The 18,736-nt window shown below is 41.9% G+C and overlaps 1 protein-coding gene across 1 annotated transcript; it reads left to right on the forward strand.

The window, feature by feature from the left end:
* Window positions 1-1,243: 1,243 nt before the first annotated feature.
* LOC115178576 (zinc finger and SCAN domain-containing protein 2-like) lies at window positions 1,244-18,449 on the forward strand. The gene is made up of 4 exons (XM_029739831.1): window positions 1,244-1,424; window positions 15,270-15,474; window positions 15,897-16,938; window positions 18,437-18,449. The coding sequence occupies exons 2-4, from the start codon at window positions 15,276-15,278 to the stop codon at window positions 18,447-18,449; spliced, it is 1,254 nt and encodes a 417-aa protein (XP_029595691.1). The 5' UTR covers window positions 1,244-1,424; window positions 15,270-15,275.
* The last annotated feature ends 287 nt before the right edge of the window (window positions 18,450-18,736 follow it).

The following is an 18,736-nucleotide window of genomic DNA, read 5'->3' on the forward strand; positions in this document are numbered from 1 at the left end:
TTCGGGTCTATCAGCTGTGGTTACGTAGACCCAAGATCCGATGACAATCAAGCAGGACCCACCCTGAACCGAGGGACAGGTTAGAATTTCAGACCAGAACGGCCCGGGTCTCGGGTATGTTCGGGTATATTGGGTCCACCCGGACCTTGAAGACCTCTAATTGACATCCAAAGTTAACAATATGTGTGTGTTGTAATGCCATGATCCGCTTGTAAACTGTGTAAAATGTTGTCAACTATCCTTCAACTGAATTATAAATACAAACAGTTCCAACTGTCTGTGTGGCTCCTCTTCTTCATTCAAAGTGTATTATGTTGGTAGATTGTCTTTATCGGATGACAAGTCAGTATAGTAGCATTATGATAATAAAGGATAACAGATGTTATACACTGTTGAAATAATATAACATCACACTGCTGATATAAATATAATGTAATGATAGCTTGTCTTGTTTTGGTTGAGAAATCTACACTGAACAAAACTACAAATGCAACATGTAAAGTGTTGGTCCCATGATTCATGAGCTGAAATAAAAGATTCCCGAAATGTTCCATTAGCACCAAAATCGTATTTCTCAAAAATGTTGTGCACAAATGTGTTTACATCCCTTTTAGTGAACATTTCTCCTTTGCCAAGATAATCCATCCAACTGACAGGTGTGGCATATCAAGAAGCTGATTAAACAGCATGATCATTACACAAGTGCACCTTGTGCTGGGGACCATAAAAGGCCACTCTAAAATGTGTTGTTTTGTCACACAACACAATGCCACAGATGTCTCAAGTTTTGAGAGATTGTGCAGTTGGCATACTAACTGCAGGAATGTCCACCAGAGCTGTTGCCAGAGAATTTAATGTTAATTTCTCTACCATGGTTATCAACTGTACTGCAGGGATGGAACGTAAGTCGCAGAAAATTGAAGTTGTGGTGGCAGCTGGCAGAGAGGTATTTGGGTGTGTGAGACTTGACATCAGAAGAGTTACAGGGTGTGTTAAGTGGTGGTGTCCCATCCTTTCAGGTTGTTGACCTGAGGTAGGAGTAAATAGATTTAAATAGTGGAGTAGGGTGGTGTTATTTAAAAAATATATATATTATTTTTTGTGAGTGAGTGTTGTATGAGTTTTTTTTCAAACAAAGTATAAGGAAGTTCTACTCCAGTCTAGTAGGTGGCGGTAATGCAACATGTATTGGATGCCAACCCCCGTTACACCATATCGAAGAAGAAAACGTATTTCCGCCAGAGGCCAGCAACACATGCACAACGATTAAACTGATACGACGCTCACAAACATTTTTTGCAGCATCTCATAATCCAGACCAAACGCACTCGGGAAGTGGATGAATTTCCGCTTGCTCAACTAGACCTCACAATTTCATCAAGTTCTTCTCGGCTAAACAATTATCAACAGGAAATCAGTTCAAGGTAACCTATTGCTAATTTCAAAAATGTTAAACTTGAGCTTGTAGCACGGTCTGTGAACTAACGCATCCCACGATTAAACGACAGTAGTTGCCGCGGCCTGGCTTTGTTGTTCCCCCAGCTAGTTAGCTACCTAGCTGTTAGCCACTCGTTAATTAGCTAGCTACACATCTCCCGTCCAACCCGTTTGTGTCGATACCTAGCTAACAAACTAACTTAATTTCGGGCAACGGTTGAAGTGACTTTTACTTAATAGTTAGCCAGCTGTCGTCTCATTGTGAGTAAACTGACTGTGGCGAGGAATTAGCTAACCGCCAGCTCATTGTTTAGCCACCGATAGCTTAACGAAATATGTTTTTATAACTACAGTAACGTTAATCTATCTAGCTAACGTTACTGTACGTAGCTACATTGGCTGGACTAGCCGTTGCTAAATTATCTGGCTACCGGTTATGAAAGCAGCGAATCCCTAACCCTTTTACCATAACGTTTTCAAGCAAATTTAAGAAGAAATGTCTACATAACTTGTAACAATTTTCGTGTTTCTATCAAAATAATGGCGCTGTGAAGCAGGCACACAAGCGTTTCGCTACACCCAAAATAACATCTGCTAAATATGTGTATGTGACCAACTTGATTTGAACAATAATTAAATACTTCCGGGTTACGGATTTTTGGGGGAATCTTTCAGAATAAGAGTCTCGTTATGTATACTTATGCAGTAAGGCCAGAGGAGGTGTGGTATATGGCAAGTATACCACAGCTAAGGGCTGCTCTTATGCACAGCACGGAGTGCCTGGATATAGTGGTGGGGAGTCGACTCCAAATTCCTTGTCGACTCCCATTTCTGTGTGTCAAGCGTCGATTCCTAAGGAAACTATTTGCCGTAGTCTACGTCAAACACAAACTCGCAACAAAGAGCGAGGGGGAGAGAAATATGGGAGGGGGCACAGCCAGAACCATGCATCGGTAATGCAAAAAATGTAGTCAATCGCAAATAAATTTTTATTGGTCACATACACATGGTTAGCAGATGTTAATGCCAGTGTAGCGAAATGCTTGTGCTTCTTGTTCCGACCGTGCAGTACTGTAGTTGCAATTTCTTGGCATGCAATGTCTCGCACAAGTTCACTAAAGTAGGGGCTATCGATGAGTAGAGTGAGCTCTTCTACACACAGCAGACCGAAGACCAAACACTAGCATTTTTCATAGTGAAGAGAAAGAGGAGCCAGCGAGTTAGGAGGATCGGGGGAGACAGAACCGTGCGCATAGGCTATATCTTGGTTATCTGTCTTGTCTAGCAATGCATCGTAAATTCACCAAAAGTATATATTAGGCTGTCAGTGACTATGGTTAAGCTATTCTTCATGGTGCCAGTGTATTGAAGTTGAACATTGCCAAATGCATCAGTTTAATTAGCCCTAAATATGCAATAAAGTATTGCCTATAGCTTATTTAATGAAACCCTGGCTGTCTGTTGATGTCCTAGGTCAGGGCTCTCAACCCTGTTCCTGGAGAGCTACCTCAACCCTGTTCCTGAAGAGCTACCTCAACCCTGTTCCTGAAGAGCTACCTCAACCCTGTTCCTGGAGAGCTACCTCAACCCTGTTCCTGGAAAGCTACCTCAACCCTGTAGGTTTTTTGCTCCAACCCCAATTGTAACTATCCTGATCCAGCTTATCAAGCAGCTAATTATTGGATCACATGCGCTAGATTAGGGTTGAAGTGAAAACCTACAGGAGGGTAGCTCGACACGAACAGGGTTGGAGAGCGCTGTCCTAGGCAATAGATCTCAAAGCAGCGTTCCCCGCTAAAGTTCACCTGTCATCCATAAACACAGTCAAGTGCAAATACGGTTCAGCAACTGGAGTCAGCAGGATTGGGGGCGTTGTAATATAGGTCCCGTGTGGCTCAGTTGGTAGAGCATGGTGTTTGCGACGCCAGTGTGGTGGGTTCGATTCCCACGGGGGACCAGTACGGAATAATTTTTTTTTAATGAAAGTGTCTGCTAAATGACTAAAATGTAAAATGTAAGGACGTCTACCATGGATCAGCTACAATAATGAATAGTATCACATTTCATAAATTTTAAATATTATGGGGAGACCTATACATTTGGGAGCCAAGCACGAGTTATCAGTGTAGCCTGTTATCGTCTAGACGTGACGTTGAAATATCTTCACGCCTACAATAAAAAAAACAGGCTTCCGTCATAACTCCAATGTAAAAAAAAAATATATATATATATATATATATATATATATATATATATATTAGAATTTACAGGGGCAGTTCGGAAAGACTAATTCTATGGGAATAGTCCTCTGGAATAACACACATGCTGGGATACTAATTAGAAAACCCTCATCTCTAGTAATACCTGTCAGAGTAGAGCTGTAACGTGGAAAATAGTCTTATCAGCGTAGAGTGCTTTAACTAAGCAAGTCAGTTAAAAACAAATTCTTATGTACAATGACGGCCTACCAAAAGGCCTCCTGCGGCGACGGGAGCTGGGATTAAATTCATCCCATGGGATCCGTCTAGGCTGCGCACGGCAGATGTATCAGTGAAATATTCTAGTCCTACACATCACCTAGGCTTTTTATAGGCTGCGTTGATGAGCAAATGGCAGTATCATTCTCATCTCAGTCCTCTAGAACGCAAATGTAGTCTTCTTAGTAGGACTGCAATAATGAGGTGGTGTGTGCGTATCCATTTCAACGTGTTTTGGGAGTTGACTCCAACCACAGGGAGTCGACTCCAACTCCTGAAGTTGTGCACAACTACCTGGACACAGCCCTTAGACATGGTATTTTGGTCATAGGCTCCTGAGTGGTGCAGCGGTCTAAGGCACTGCATCTCAGTGCTAGACGCGTCACTACAGACACCCTGGTTTTGAATCCAGCTGTATCACAATCATCCATGATTGGGTGTCCCATAGGGCGGCGCACAATTGGCCCAACGTCATCCGGGTTTGGCCGGTGTAGGCCGTCATTGTAAATAAGAATTTGTTCTTAACCGACTTGTCTAGTTAAATAAAGGTAAAAACAAAAAACACCACAAACCCCCAAGGTGCCATATGCTATTATAAACTGGTTACCAAAGTAATTAGACCAGTAAAAATATTGGTCTTATCATGTGTGGTCCTGTGTGGCTCAGTTGGTAGAGCATGGTGTTTGCAACGCCAGGGTTGTGGGTTCGATTCCCACGGGGGACCAGTACGGGAATAAAAATGTATGCTTTCACTACTGTAAGTCGCTCTGGATAAGAGCGTCTGCTAAATGACTAAAATGTAAAATCATACCTGCAGTGTACTTAAGGGATGATCAACGAGGGTTGTTTTCTATGGAAAATAAGGAATGACGTGGAAGGTGTTTTCCATGACACGCTAGTGGAGTAGAACTGATTAAACTGACCTATTTTCCAGAGAACGCATAGAGCCCTGCGTTGATTATCCCTTTAATACCATGGCTATAATTTAACACATTTGCAGGTAGAAATGTGTTTAACATCCACTAAAGAAGCTAGCACGTTTACTACATAGCTACAGTAGCTGCTGGGTTATTCACGCTCAACAGTTTCCTGTGTGTATCAAGAATGGCCCACCACCCAATGTGTCAAGTTGGTCATCAAGTCAACTTGACACAACTGTAGGAAGCATTGAAGTCAACAAATCAATTTTTATATGTCACATACACATGGTTAGCAGATGTTATTGCGAGTGTCGCGAAATCCTTGCGATTCTAGTTCCGACAGTGCAGCAATATCTAACAATTCCCTAACAACTACCTAATACACACAAATCTAAGTAAAGAGATGGAATATACGGATGAGCAATGACTAAGCGGCATAGGCAAGATGCAATAGATGGTATAAAATACAGTATACACATATGAGATGAGTAATGCCAGATATGTGAACATTATTAAAGTGGCATTATTAAAGTGACTAGTGATCCATTTATTAAAGTGTCCAGGGTGACAGCTAAGGTGGAGGTGATATGATCCTTGACTATGGGGGCGGTAGTCATTTAGTTCAATTACCTTTGCCTTCTTGGGTACAGGAACAATGGTGGCCATCTTGAAGCATGTGGGGACAGCAGACTGGGATAGGGAAAGATTGAATATGTCTGTAAACACACCAGCCAGCTGGTCTATACTGACATTTTGCTTGTTTGATTGCCTTGCGGCGGGAATAACTACACCTTTTATATTCGTCCATATTCCCAGTCACCTTTCCATGGTTAAATGTGGTGGTTCGCGCTTTCAGTTTTGCGCGAATGCCACGGTTTCTGGTTGGAGTAGGTTTTAATAGTCAGTGGGTACAACATCTCCAATACACTTCCTGATAGACAAATACATTGATTCGGTGACTGAGTTTGTTATTCTCGGAGGCTACCCGGAACATATCCCAGTCCGCGTGATCAAAACAATCTTGAAGCGTGGAATCCGATTGGTTAGACTAGCGTTGAATAGTCCTTATCACGGGTACATCCTGTTTGAATTTCTGCCTATAGGAAAGGAGGAGCAAAATGGAGTCGTGATCAGATTTGCCGAAAGGAGGGCCTTGTATGCATCGCAGAAGTTAAAGGAGCAGTGATCCAGTGTTTTGCCAGCGCGAGTGCTGCAATCAATGTGCTGATAGAATTTAGGTAGCCTTGTTCTCAAATTTGCTTTGTTAAAATCCCCAGCTACAATAAATGCTGCCTCAGGATATATGGTTTCCAGTTTGCATAAAGTCTGGTAAAGTTTCTTGAGGGCTGTCATGGTATTGTCTTGAGTTGGGGATATACACGGCTGTGATAATAACCAATGAGAATTCTCTTGGGAGTTAATACGGTCTGCATTTGATTGTGAGGAATTCTAGGTCAGGTGAACAAAAGGACTTGAGTTCCTGTATGTTGTTACAATTACACCATAAGATGTTAATCATGAAACATACAACCCCACCTTTCTTCTTCCTGGAGAGATGTTTATGAGCCAGCATCCCCGTGGAATGCTTTTGACATCTTGTGGAGTCCATGCTCTGACGAATTGAGGCTGTTCTGAGGGTGCAACTCAATATTATGACGGTGTTTCTGTTTGGTATACTCGGTGTGTACAGTAACACTTCCTCAAAATAGTCAAAATCAAGAAATATCTTATTAATTTGAGTTTTTTACTGAGGAGGTATTAGTCATGAAATTTTACATCTAACTAGGATGTTTGTAGCAGTATTTATCAAGCGAAAAAATGTGCATTAAAATTAGTCTGTCGTTGAATGACGACAAACCTTCCCTACAGTTGACCAATCACACGCAGGGGCGTAGACTTTGGCTACTAAACTTCAGCTTGCCTCAAGAAAATTGTGCTCGAACAGCCAAAAGAAAAGGAAAAAACATACGAACACCAAAACGAACAAAAATGTCATCAAAATATATGGGCAAATTGGTTCTACTGGGAAGCATATGGTAAGCTTAAGGGATGGTTGATTGATCAAGAGCATGGTCTCTCCGCTGACCCAGTCAATCGGTTAACAGAACCAAGACGTTCTAAGGAAGGTCCAATAAACTTTCTTGTTATTCAGAAAAGTTGGGTCTATCAATGACGTCCTACGCGATGCGGAAGCTGTTGGCAAGTTAGGGACTTTGTTGCTGCATTTAGTTTGTAGACCCCTCGCTATTTTTATTGATTTTAGTCTAGCGACAAATTCAGCTACTTTTTTTTTAGGCTGCCATTGGGAAGTTTTCTATGGTTTTGATTAGGTGATATTACATTTTTGGACAATATCTGATATTTTCCTTGCCTTTAAAAAAAACCGATACCGATATTAAAAAAATAGCGGCCTTTTAAGCGTTCTAGTACAGTTAAATAGTTGAAACACACACACTGACCAAAAAGTTATTTTGGGGGGCATTTACGTATGTCCCCATTACCAGTAAAACATAATCGAAACCTATTTCTTTCACTTGTGCTGTTTCGTTGTTATATCTCAACCTGGATTTCATCATACATGTCAAGCAGTGAAGTTTCAGCTCTGTCTGTGGGTTCTCTTCCTCGGTGCGCACTGTCACTGTGTCCCATTTCCATCTTGTCCAGCTGTCTAACATTTCACGTAAACCCTGTTTCTTGTCTGCATCGAAGTAGTAGCGGTCCTTATACCTAGCATCGAGCATGGTGGCGACACAGTAAAGAGGCTCAGAGAGAATGCCACCGACTCGCTTGTTCACAGCCTCTAGTAGAGTACTTTTCCAAGTTAACCCCACAGTCTGTTGGCGTTTTTGTTGAACAGGCATGAGAACCAGCACATTTTTGAGCATGCAATACGGCTTTCCTCAGTACAAAATCCTTGTTGACCCACTTTGCTGTAAGACTCGGAATGCTCATCGCTGGTCCAAATGTCAGTCGTGAAGCAAATAGCAGTGATGCCCATAGCAAGTAGCTCATGGATGTGTGTTTCAACAATACTCCGATAGGGCAACATCTGAAAAATAGCACCTACTTGGTAGTAGTGTACCGGTGCTTGAGCAGTCGGGGAAAGCCTACATCATCCACGACAGAGAACGGTTGATTGTTAACCTCTCTTGGGTATGTGGGACGAAATCGTCCCACCTAGTCAACAGCCAGTGGAATCGAGTGGCGCGATATTCAAAAACCTTAAATGCTATAACTTCAATTTCTCAAACATATGACTATTTTACACCATTTTAAAGACAAGACTCTCGTTAATCTAACCACATTGTCCAATTTCAAAAAGGCTTTACAACAAAAGCAAAACATTAGATTATGTCAGAGTACCCAGCCAGAAATAATCACACACCCATTTTTCAAGCTAGCATATAATGTCACAAAAACCAAAACCACAGCTAAATGCAGCACTAACCTTTGATCTTCATCAGATGACACTCCTAGGACATTATGTTATACAATACATGCATGTTTTGTTCAATCAAGTTCATATTTATATCAAAAACCAGCTTTTTACATTAGCATGTGACATTCAGAACTAGCAAACATACCGAAAACTTCCGGTGAATTTACTAAATTACTCACGATGAACGTTCACAAAAAAACATAATTATTTTAAGAATTATAGATACAGAACTCCTTTATGCAATCGCGGTGTCAGATTTTAAAATAGCTTTTTGGCAAAAGCACATTTTGCAATATTCTGAGTAGATAGCTTGCCATCACGGGCTAGCTAATTTGACACCCACCAAGTTTGGCGTTCACTAAACTCAGAATTACTATAAGAAAAATTGGATTACCTTTGCTGTTCTTCGTCAGAATGCACTCCCAGGACTTCTACTTCAACCACAAATGTTTTGGTTCAAAATAATCCATAGTTATGTTCAAATATCCTTTGTTTTGTCCATGCGTTCAGGTCCCTATCCGAACAGTGACGCGCCGATGCATGTCGTGACAAATAAATTCAAAATATTCCATTACCGTACTTCGAAGCATGTCAAACGCTGTTTTAAAATACATTTTTATGCCATTTTTCTCGTAAAATAGCGATAATATTCAGACCGGGAGACGTTGTTTTCATTCAAAGACTGAAAGAAGAAAATGGTGTCTTCACGTGCACGCACGCACGCACCCGTGTTATTGTTCTCAGATCGACTACTTTCCAAATGCGCTACTGTTTTCCGCCCAGGGACTGCAGAGTCATCATTCCCCATTCTGGTGCCTTCTGAGAGCCTATGGGAGCCTTAGAAAATGTCATGTTACAGCAGAGATCCTCTGTTTTCGATAAAGAGGCTATAGAAGGCCAAGAAATGGTCAGAGAGGGCACTTCCTGTATAGAATCGTCTCAGGTTTTGGCCTGCCATATGAGTTCTGTTATACTCAGACACCATTCAAACAGTTTTAGAAACTTTAGGGTGTTTTCTATCCAAATCAAACAATTATATGCATGTTCTAGTTTCTGGGCAGGCGTAATAACCAGATTAAATCGGGTAAGTTTTTTTTATCCGGACGTGAACATTTCTGCCCCCTACCCAATAGTGGTTAAGGGCAGTGAATTCCATTATCTGGCTGTTAATAGATTTAGTCTTTGAGTTGTCTCGCTGAAATGTTCTTACTCTTTCAAATTTTCCATTTTTAGTAATTTAGCAGACGCTCTTATCCAGAGTGTCTTACAGTAGTGAATGCATACATTTCATACATTTTTCCCCCGTACTGGTCCACCGTGGGAATCGAACCCACAACCCTGGCGTTGCAAACCCCATGCTCTACCAATCGAGCCACACGGGACCATGACTGCTGGACTTGTTGACTGCTCCATCCACACAGCAGACATTGTGGGCTAGGTTAGGAATGCTGTGTTGCACGTGTAGCGCTATATTTGTTGTGGCGTCATTACGTCATCTACCTACGTTATATAGGTATGGACAGCTTTGACATCGGTTTTGCACGTTGGCGTTAAACTAGACATCGGGCCGAGGCTGGCATTTTTAGCTAATATCGGCCGATTCCGATATGCTTACCTATTTTTATATCGTGCATCCCTAGCTTTGATAGCGTTTAGCGACTTTTCCCACTCAATTCTGCTGCAAAAGCTGTCTGTGTGATAGAAGTCACAGCAACGGCGCACACAGGCAGAGAAGCACAAGGGGAGGGTGTAAAAATGCTACATCGGGGACCAATAGCGATTCTGTGAAATTGTTGGCAACACTGTGTGGAAGAAAGAGCGAAACAAACCGCATGTTGAATATAGTGGCATAATAAAGCCTAAAGAACTAAGACTCAACGGAAATAACTTCATAAAACAAAAATGTGACTTAACTGAAATCTAGGACTGTCTCCGACTAAAATAACATATTAAAGTAAAAATCTTGGTTGACCCAGAGTTGTCTGTTTAACTTTTCCATGTATAGACACATCTTGTGTGTTTTAATCAAATCAACTATATTCATTTAGCTTGTCTGATGCTTTAAGCACACTGTTTTGATTAAATAATTAAGACACACAAATTACTAGTGGGAGTCCGACCAGCAATTGATTTGATTGTGGCGGGCTGGGCTCAGACTTGCTGTGCTGTGTTTTAAAAAAGACTGCAAGTGACACTGACTAGCAGCCGTTGTCTCTCCTCCCTGCTGCAGTGACCACCACAGAACATAGTGTTTATTGCGCTGTCCGTATTGCTTAAGCTGCAACACAATTTTAGCCAATTCTGACTGAACAGTAATGTTACCAAATCCCTCATTTGTTTAGGAAAAACATTCCCTATTCCCTCAACCTTTGCTCTCTTTATGTGAGACGTATGCATCGCATGCACGTGACCAATAGGGCCTGACCTATCGCATATCAGTCACAAATATAAATTGGTTTATAACAAACTCCAAAAACCATAACTGCAAAAATGGATGCAGAGGATGTTTACTGGTTGCTCAGGAGGTAAAGGGGAAGTCAGATGTGTGGAATAAATGTGACTGGTTGTAGAAAATACTGGAGATCAAAGAAAAGAAGGTAAGGAGCAAGCATTGCGTGCATATTATGTCATGCCATACAGGTGCTGTATAGGTTACAATACCATTTTTCTGACCGTTTGGAACAATGTTAACACAATGCATTATAAGCGTACCAGAGTCCTGTAATGTTTTTTTTGTCAAGCGTTTATTACAGCAAAGAAAAGTCACATTCATTTGTGAATGCAATTACCCGAAATGGAACGATTTATTTATTGTTCAAGCAAATTATTCAAGGCTCGCTTTATTTTATTTTAACAAACTAAAATGCTTGATTGCATTTCAAATCATGAATGACTTGTATGCTGGGTAGCCTTGTTTGAGTAGCCTCATTTCACTGCCAAAAATGTTATTAAACCATGTAGTGTTCAGCTAAATAACACAATGTCAAATACAGGTAAATAATTAACATCCAATCACATTAACAGTTACTCTCTAGCGGGAAACCTTCACTCTTGCGCAGAAATTTAAAAATGAAACATGACAACTTGAAAAATAAGCTACAGGAGTTTGAGTGAGAATAAAGACAATTTTTGAGTAGTAAGACATGTATAAAAGCAACAGATACCATTAATAAAAAGGGTCTAGAAGTGTCTTATATGGTGAGCTACCGAGTGGCTAGGACAGACAAGCCCCATACTATTGTAGAGGATTTAATTCTTCCTGCTGCTGGGACAATGCAGGGGGAAAAGGCCCCAAAAAACTATACAGACAATGTCTCCATCAAACAACACTATTTCATGGCGCATCAGTGACATGGCAGATGTTTTGAAACAATTACTGCTTCGCATATAAGCCAGTGAATTATATGCGTTACAGCTGGATGAGTCAGCGGGCGTGGCACAGCTCCTGGTATGTCTGTTAAGTTTATGGGGCTCTTGGCAAATCGCGCTGTTAAGACACTGATGCCCTTTGCAACCACGTACCTATGTGAGAGTGGATTCTCGGCCCTCACTAGCATAAGAACTAAATACAGCCACAAACTGTGTGGAAAATGATTTAAGACTGAGAGACTCCAATACAACATTGCAGAGTTATGTGCATCATTTCAAGCAAACCCTTCTCCTTGACGATTAAGGTTTTATATGTAAGATGGTTAAATAAAGAGCAAAATTATTGATTATTATTTGTGCCCTGGTCCTATAAGAGCTCTTTGTCACTTCCCACGAGCCGGGTTGTGACGACAACGCACTCATTCTTATGTTTAAAAAAATGTATTGTGTGTGGCAGGCTTACAATGATGTCAAAAAACATTTGAGAGTGCGCTGACCCTGGTGCTAGAGGGGGTACGCAGTTGGAGGTTGAATGTTTGAAGGGATAGGGGACTATAAAAAGTTTGGGAACCACAATGGAATTGTCCACTCAGACAGGTGCGAATCAGATAGGAGTCTTGTACACCATGAGGTACAGTGCATTCCAAAATTATTCAGGCCCCTTGACTTTTTCCACATTTTGTTACGTTACAGCCTCATTCTAAAATGGATCAAATACGTTTTGCCCCGCATCAAACTACAGACAATACCCAATGACAAAGCAAAACATGTTTTTAGATATTTTTGCCAATTTATTACAAATAAAACAAATACCTTATTTACTTAACCTCTCTGGGATCGTTCAGGACGTGAGCTTCCCACCTCGCCAACAGCCAGTGAAATTGCAGGGTGCCAAATTCAAACAACAGAAATCTCATTATTAAAATTCCTCAAACATACAAGTATTATACACCATTTTAAAGAAACTTCTTGTTAATCCAGTTAGTGTCCGATTTTCAAAAAGGCTTTACGGCGAAAGCACACCATACGATTATGTTAGGTCAGCGCCTAGCCACAGAGAACCATACAGCCATTTTCCAAAGAAGGAGAGGTCTCACAAAAGTCAGAAATAGCGTTACAATTAATCACTAACCTTTGATCTTCACCGGATGGCACTCCCAGGACTCCATGTTAGACAATAAATGTGTTTTCTTCGATAAAGTTCATCTTTATGTCCAAAAACCTCATTTGAAATTGGGGTGTTATGTTCAAAAATGCACTGTCTCAAACAAACATCCGGTGACATTGCAGAGAGCCACATCAAATAACAGAAATACATGAACATTGATGAAAGATACAAGTGTTATACATAGGATTAAAGATAAACCTCTTGTTAATCCAGCCGCTGTGTCCGATTTCATAAAGGCTTTAGGGCGAAAGCACACCATGCGATTATGTTAGGTCAGCGCCTAGCCACAGAGAACCATACAGCCATTTTCCAACCAAGGAGAGGTGCAGTGGCGGTTCTAGACCATTTCAACTGGGGGGGCCAAGCTGGGGCCAGTTGTACTGTTAGAGGGGCCAGTTACATTAGACGTTATTGTGGTCATATCGTTTTCTTCACTGCATTGCAGGCAAAAGACCATGTTCATAATCATCATCGTTGCCACTGTCTAATAACGGATGTAAAAAAGAAAAATAGCAAAAATGTGCACATTTATTTCATACTCCACATTTAGGGGGGCCACAAGGGGGTCCAATATTGTTGTCACAGGGGCACTGGCCCCCCCCAGAACCGCTAGTGAAGAGGTGTCATAAAAGTCAGAAATGGCGTTAAAATTAATCACTTACCTTTGATCTTCATCTGATGGCACTCCCAGGTCTCCATGTTAGACAATAAATGTTCATTTTGTTCGACAAAGTAAATCTTTGTCGAAATACCTCCTTTTTGTTTGCGCGTTTAGTCCAGTAATCCAAATGCACAAAGCGCGGGCACAAAGTCCAGACAAAGTCTAAAAAGTTCCATTAAAGTTCATAGAAACATGTCAAAAGATGTATATAATCAATCTTTAGCATGTTTTTATCATAAATCTTGAATAATATTCCAACCGGACAATTCCGTTGTCATTAGAAAGGAAAGAGAATGAGCGTCGTGCGCGAGACTAAACTAATGTCTTTCAGCTTGACCACTTGTTGAAACAGCTCTTATTCTCTCCCCTTTCACAATAGAAGCCTGAAACAACGTTCTAAAGACTGTTGACATCTACTGGAAGCCTTAGGAAGTGCGATCTGATCCCACAGACACAGGATACTGGACAGGCATTCACTTAAACTACAAACTTTAGAATTCCCACTTCCTGGTTGGATTTTTCTCAGGTTTTCGCCTGCCGTATGAGTTCTGTTATACTCAGACATTATTTTAACAGTTTTGGAAACTTGAGTTTTCTATCCAAATCTACAAATTATATGCATATCCTAGCTTCTGGGCCTGAGTAGCAGGCAGTTTAGTTTGGGCATGCTTTTCATCGAATGCTGCCCCCTATCCTAGTGAAGTTACGTATTCAGACCCTTTCCAATGAGACTAGAAATTGAGCTGAAGTGCATCCTGATTCCATTGATCATGCAATATGTTTCTACAACATGATTGGAGTCCACCTGTGGTAAATTCAATTGATTGGACGTGATTTGGAAAAGCACACACCAGTTAATATAAGGTCCCACAGTTGACAGTGCATGTCAGAGCAAAAACCAAGCCATGAGGTTGAAGGAATTGTCTGTAGAGCTCCGAGACAGGATTGTGTCGAGGCACAGATCAGGGGAAGGGTACCAAAACATTTCTGCAGCATTGAAGGTCCCCAAGAACGCAATGGCCTCCATCATTCTTAAATGGAAGAAGATTGGAACCACCAAGACTCTACCTAGAGCTGTTCGCTCGGCCAAACTGAGCAATCGGGAGAAGGGCCTTGGTCAGGGAGGTGACCAAGAACCCGATGGTCACTCTGACAGAGCTCCAGAGTTCCTCTGTGGAGATGGTTGTCATTCCCTAAGGTTCTCCCATCTCTGCAGCACTCTACCAATCAAGCCTTTATGGTAGAGTGGCTAGATGGAAGCCACTCCTCAGTAAAAGGCACATGACAGCCCGCTTGGAGTTTGCCAAAAGGCACCTAAAGGACTCTGACCAAACCAGATTGGCTGGTCTGATGAAACCAAAATTAAACTATTTGACCTGAATGCCAAGCGTCATGTCGGGAGGAAACTAGCCACTGCTCATCACCTGGCCAGTACCATCCCTACGGGGAAGCGTGGTGACGGCATCATGCTGTGGGCATGTTTTTCAGTGGAATTGTCAAAATAGTGGTGGCAACTTCCTCTGGAGGGGTCCATTTAACTTACATTTGCTCGGAAGAGGTGGTTTTGTCTATCTATTGTGCTCTAGTGTGCCTAAAGTCGGATTAAATCATTTTACAGTGCACTTGTCACCAATTCTTTCTTTTTTATGGAAAAAGTGTTCCTGTTGGACGGCATGTGTGGTTAGCTGGCTTAGATACATTTTTGTCTTTTCCAGAGCTATACCGCGATCTAGGTTTGAAAGTCTCACACTGAACTCTTTCGGTCTCCTCTTTTTTTTTTTTTTTTAGATCTACCCAGCCTACCATGTCTGAACCAGGTTCTGGTTGTGGTGTTCCAGCCCAGAGACGCTCCCAGCAGGGTCCAGAGATGCTGTCAGTGATGCTGGGGGACTGCAATCAAACAGTGGAACTCAATGTGATTGTCAAAGAGGAGGAGGAGGAGAGAGAAATCAACGAGGGGGAGGAGGAAGAGCGAGAGGATGACAGGGACTCGGTTGACTCAGGTAAATTCAGGCTAACAACCTCTTTGGTTCAGAGAGTTGAACGACCCAAAATAGCTATTGATTTTCTGGTTCATTAAGAAATGTAAACTTAGATATGTTTTTGGTTAAGTCAATTAGACCATGCCAATCATATCTTTAAAAAAAGTTGTTATTTCTGAATATTTAGGCAAGTTAGCTGGCTAACTCATTGATTCTGGTTTGTCGTATACCCCTCAGTATGTGTAAGAGGTGAGGCGAGTGCCAAAACAAAAATGACTACCTACCATTTTGACAATGGCATTATCTATGTGTAATGCAACAAGCCCATCGCAAAGTATTTACTTCAATACTCTGTTAATTCTAATGACTGAATCCTGCATTATTTAACTTAAATGCTTTGTTTCTGTCTGTTTCTTACCCTATATCTGTTAATATTCTTACAGGAGAGCGCCCCAACCCAGACTCAGTCAACAAGCCCATTTCCACAGCATTAATACTACCTGGTTGTGGGAGTTACCCCTGTCCTCAATGTGGAAAGTGTTTCAGTTCCTCAACTAATCTAAAGAATCATCAAAGAGTACACACTGGAGAGAAACATTTTGACTGCTCAGCATGTGGGAAGAGTTTCAGTGAGAAAGTAAACCTTAAGAGACATGAGAGAGTACATAGTGGAGAGAAGCCTTACCACGGCACCACATGTGGGAAGAGCTTCAATCATTCAGGAAGCCTTAAGAAACATCAGCGACTACATACATGGGAGAAACCTTACCATTGCTCTCTTTGTGGGAAGTGTTTCAGTCGAGCAGGAGACCTGAAAACTCATAAGAAATCACACAGTGGAAAGAAGCCTACCTGTACTTTCAATGTGATTGTCAAAGAGGAGGAGGAGGAGGAGGAGGAAGATGAGAAGGAAATTGATAAAGAAAAGCGGGAAGAGGAGGAAAATAGTGTTGTAGTTGACACACGTACATCAAGACTACCTAGTCGTGGGAGTTACCCCTGCCCTCAATGTGGAAAGAGTTTCAGTTCCTCGGGTAATCTAAAGAATCACCAGTGTGTACACACTGGAGAGAAACCATTCCACAGTGCCACATGTGGGAAGAGTTTCAGTGTAAAAGTCAACCTCACGAGGCACGAGATGGTACATAGTGGAGAGAAGCCTTACCACTGCACCAAATGTGGGAAGAGCTTCAATCATTCTGGAAGCCTTACACATAGAGTACATACAGGGGAGAAGCCTTACCATTGTTCTCTGTGTGGGGAGGGATTCACTCAGCTAAGAAGTCTTAAAAGTCATGAGAGAATTTCCATTGGAGGGAAGCCTGCCTGTGCTTTCAATGTAATTGTCCAAGAGGAGGACGAGGGAGAAAAGAAAGAAGTTGAGGATAAGGGGGACGAAAGTGGTGTAGTAGACAGTGCATGTCAGAGCAAAAAACGAGGCATGAGGTCGAAGGAATTGTCTGTAGAGCTCCGAGACAGGATTGTGTCGAGGCACAGATCTGGGGAAGGGTACCAAAAAATTTCTGCAGCATTGAAGGTCCCCAAGAACACAGTGGCCTCCATCATTCTTAAATGGAAGAAGTTTGGAACCACCAAGACTCTTCCTAGAGCTGGCCGCCCGCCCAAACTGAGCAATTTGGGGAGAAGGGCCTTGGTCAGGGAGGTGACCAAGAACCCGATGGTCACTCTGACAAAGCTCCAGAGTTCCTCTGTGGAGATGGTTGTCCTTCTTGAAGGTTCTCCCATCTCTGCAGCACTCCACCAATCAGGCCTTTATGGTAGAGTGGCCAGACGGAAGCCACTCCTCAGTAAAAGGAACATGACAGCCCGCTTGGAGTTTGCCAAAAGGCACCTAAAGGACTCTCAGACCACGAGAAACAAGATTCTCTGGTCTGATGAAACCAAGATTGAACTCTTTGGCCTGAATGCCAAGCGTCACATCACCACTCCTATGGTGAAGCATGGTGGTGGCAGCATCATGCTGTGGGGATGTTTTTCAGCTGCAGGGACTGGGAGACTAGTCAGGATCGAGGGAGAGATGAATGGAGAAAAGTACAGAGAGATCCTTGATGAAAACCTGCTCCAGAGTGCTCAGGACCTTAGGCTGGGTCAAAGGTTCACCTTCCAACAGGACAACGACCCTAAGCACACAGCAAAAACAACACAGGAGTGGCTTCGGGACAAGTCTCTGAATGTCCTTGAGTGGCCCAACCAGAGCCCGGACTTGAACCCGATCGAAAATCTCTGGAGAGACCTGAAAATAGCTGTGCGGCGACGCTCCCCATCCAACCTGGCAGAGCTTGAGAGAATCTGCAGAGAAGAATGGGAGAAATTCCCCAAATACAGGTGTGCCAAGCTTGTAGCTTCATACCCAAGAAGGCTCGAGGCTGTAATTGCTGCCAAAGGTGCTTCAACAAAGTACTGAGTAAAGGGTCTGAATACTTATGTAAATGTGTTTTAAATAAATTTGCTAAAATTTCTAAAAACCTGTTTTTGCTTTGTCATTATGGGATATTGTATGTAGAGTGATGAAAAAAACCCAATTTTATCCATTTTAGAATAAGACTGGAATGTAACATAATGTGGAAAAAGTGAAGGGGTCGGAATACTTTCTGAATGGGCTGTATATGAAGCTGCCACTTCATTAAAGCCGTTAGATGCAGTTTATCATAGCGCACTGCTCTTTATTACGGCAGACCGTTTCAGTACTCATCACTGCATTCTCTACCAGCAAGTTGCTTGGCCCTTTGTCACGTAGGTAATTAAATTGCTATGTTTTCATTTATGAAGCCCTTTTACAAAAAGTCTCACTGTACCTAACCTGTTTACCACACCCGGTCTCCGGGATGGTTAACTCTGGAAACTCCTTTTGGTCTCTACTGAGTTAGGTACATCAGCTTTTTGTTCTACAAATAAGGTGCAAGAAAACTATATTCAAAATGTTGTTAAATTTGATGTTTTGATGCCGCTATGGGCAATTCAGGAAGCTGATTTGAGGACCTTATAACTGATGAATATTTATTTCTGCTTGCATTTTGTATTTATACTGGGGGGGGGAAATTATTAACGCAACATGCAACAATTTCTAAGATATTACTGAGTTACAGTTCATATAAGGAAATCGGTAAATTGAAATAAATTCATTAGGCCCTAATCTACCCGAACAATGTAATAGTCCGATGGCCATTTGATTAATTGTTCAGCGGTCTTATGGCATGGGGGTAGAAGCTGTTAAGGGGCCTTTTGGTCCTAGACTTGGCGCTCCGGTACTGCTTGTTGTGCG

This window comes from Salmo trutta, chromosome 38 (assembly GCF_901001165.1).
Source record: "Salmo trutta chromosome 38, fSalTru1.1, whole genome shotgun sequence".
In the NCBI taxonomy this organism is placed as follows: domain Eukaryota; kingdom Metazoa; phylum Chordata; class Actinopteri; order Salmoniformes; family Salmonidae; genus Salmo; species Salmo trutta.

Bases quoted from the DNA above. Each gene is read 5' to 3' on its own strand.
- LOC115178576 (XM_029739831.1), top strand. From the start codon at position 15,276: ATGTCTGAACCAGGTTCTGGTTGTGGTGTTCCAGCCCAGAGACGCTCC. The intron at 15,475-15,896 runs GTAAATTCAGGC...ATATTCTTACAG, and splicing joins CAGGGACTCGGTTGACTCAG to GAGAGCGCCCCAACCCAGAC.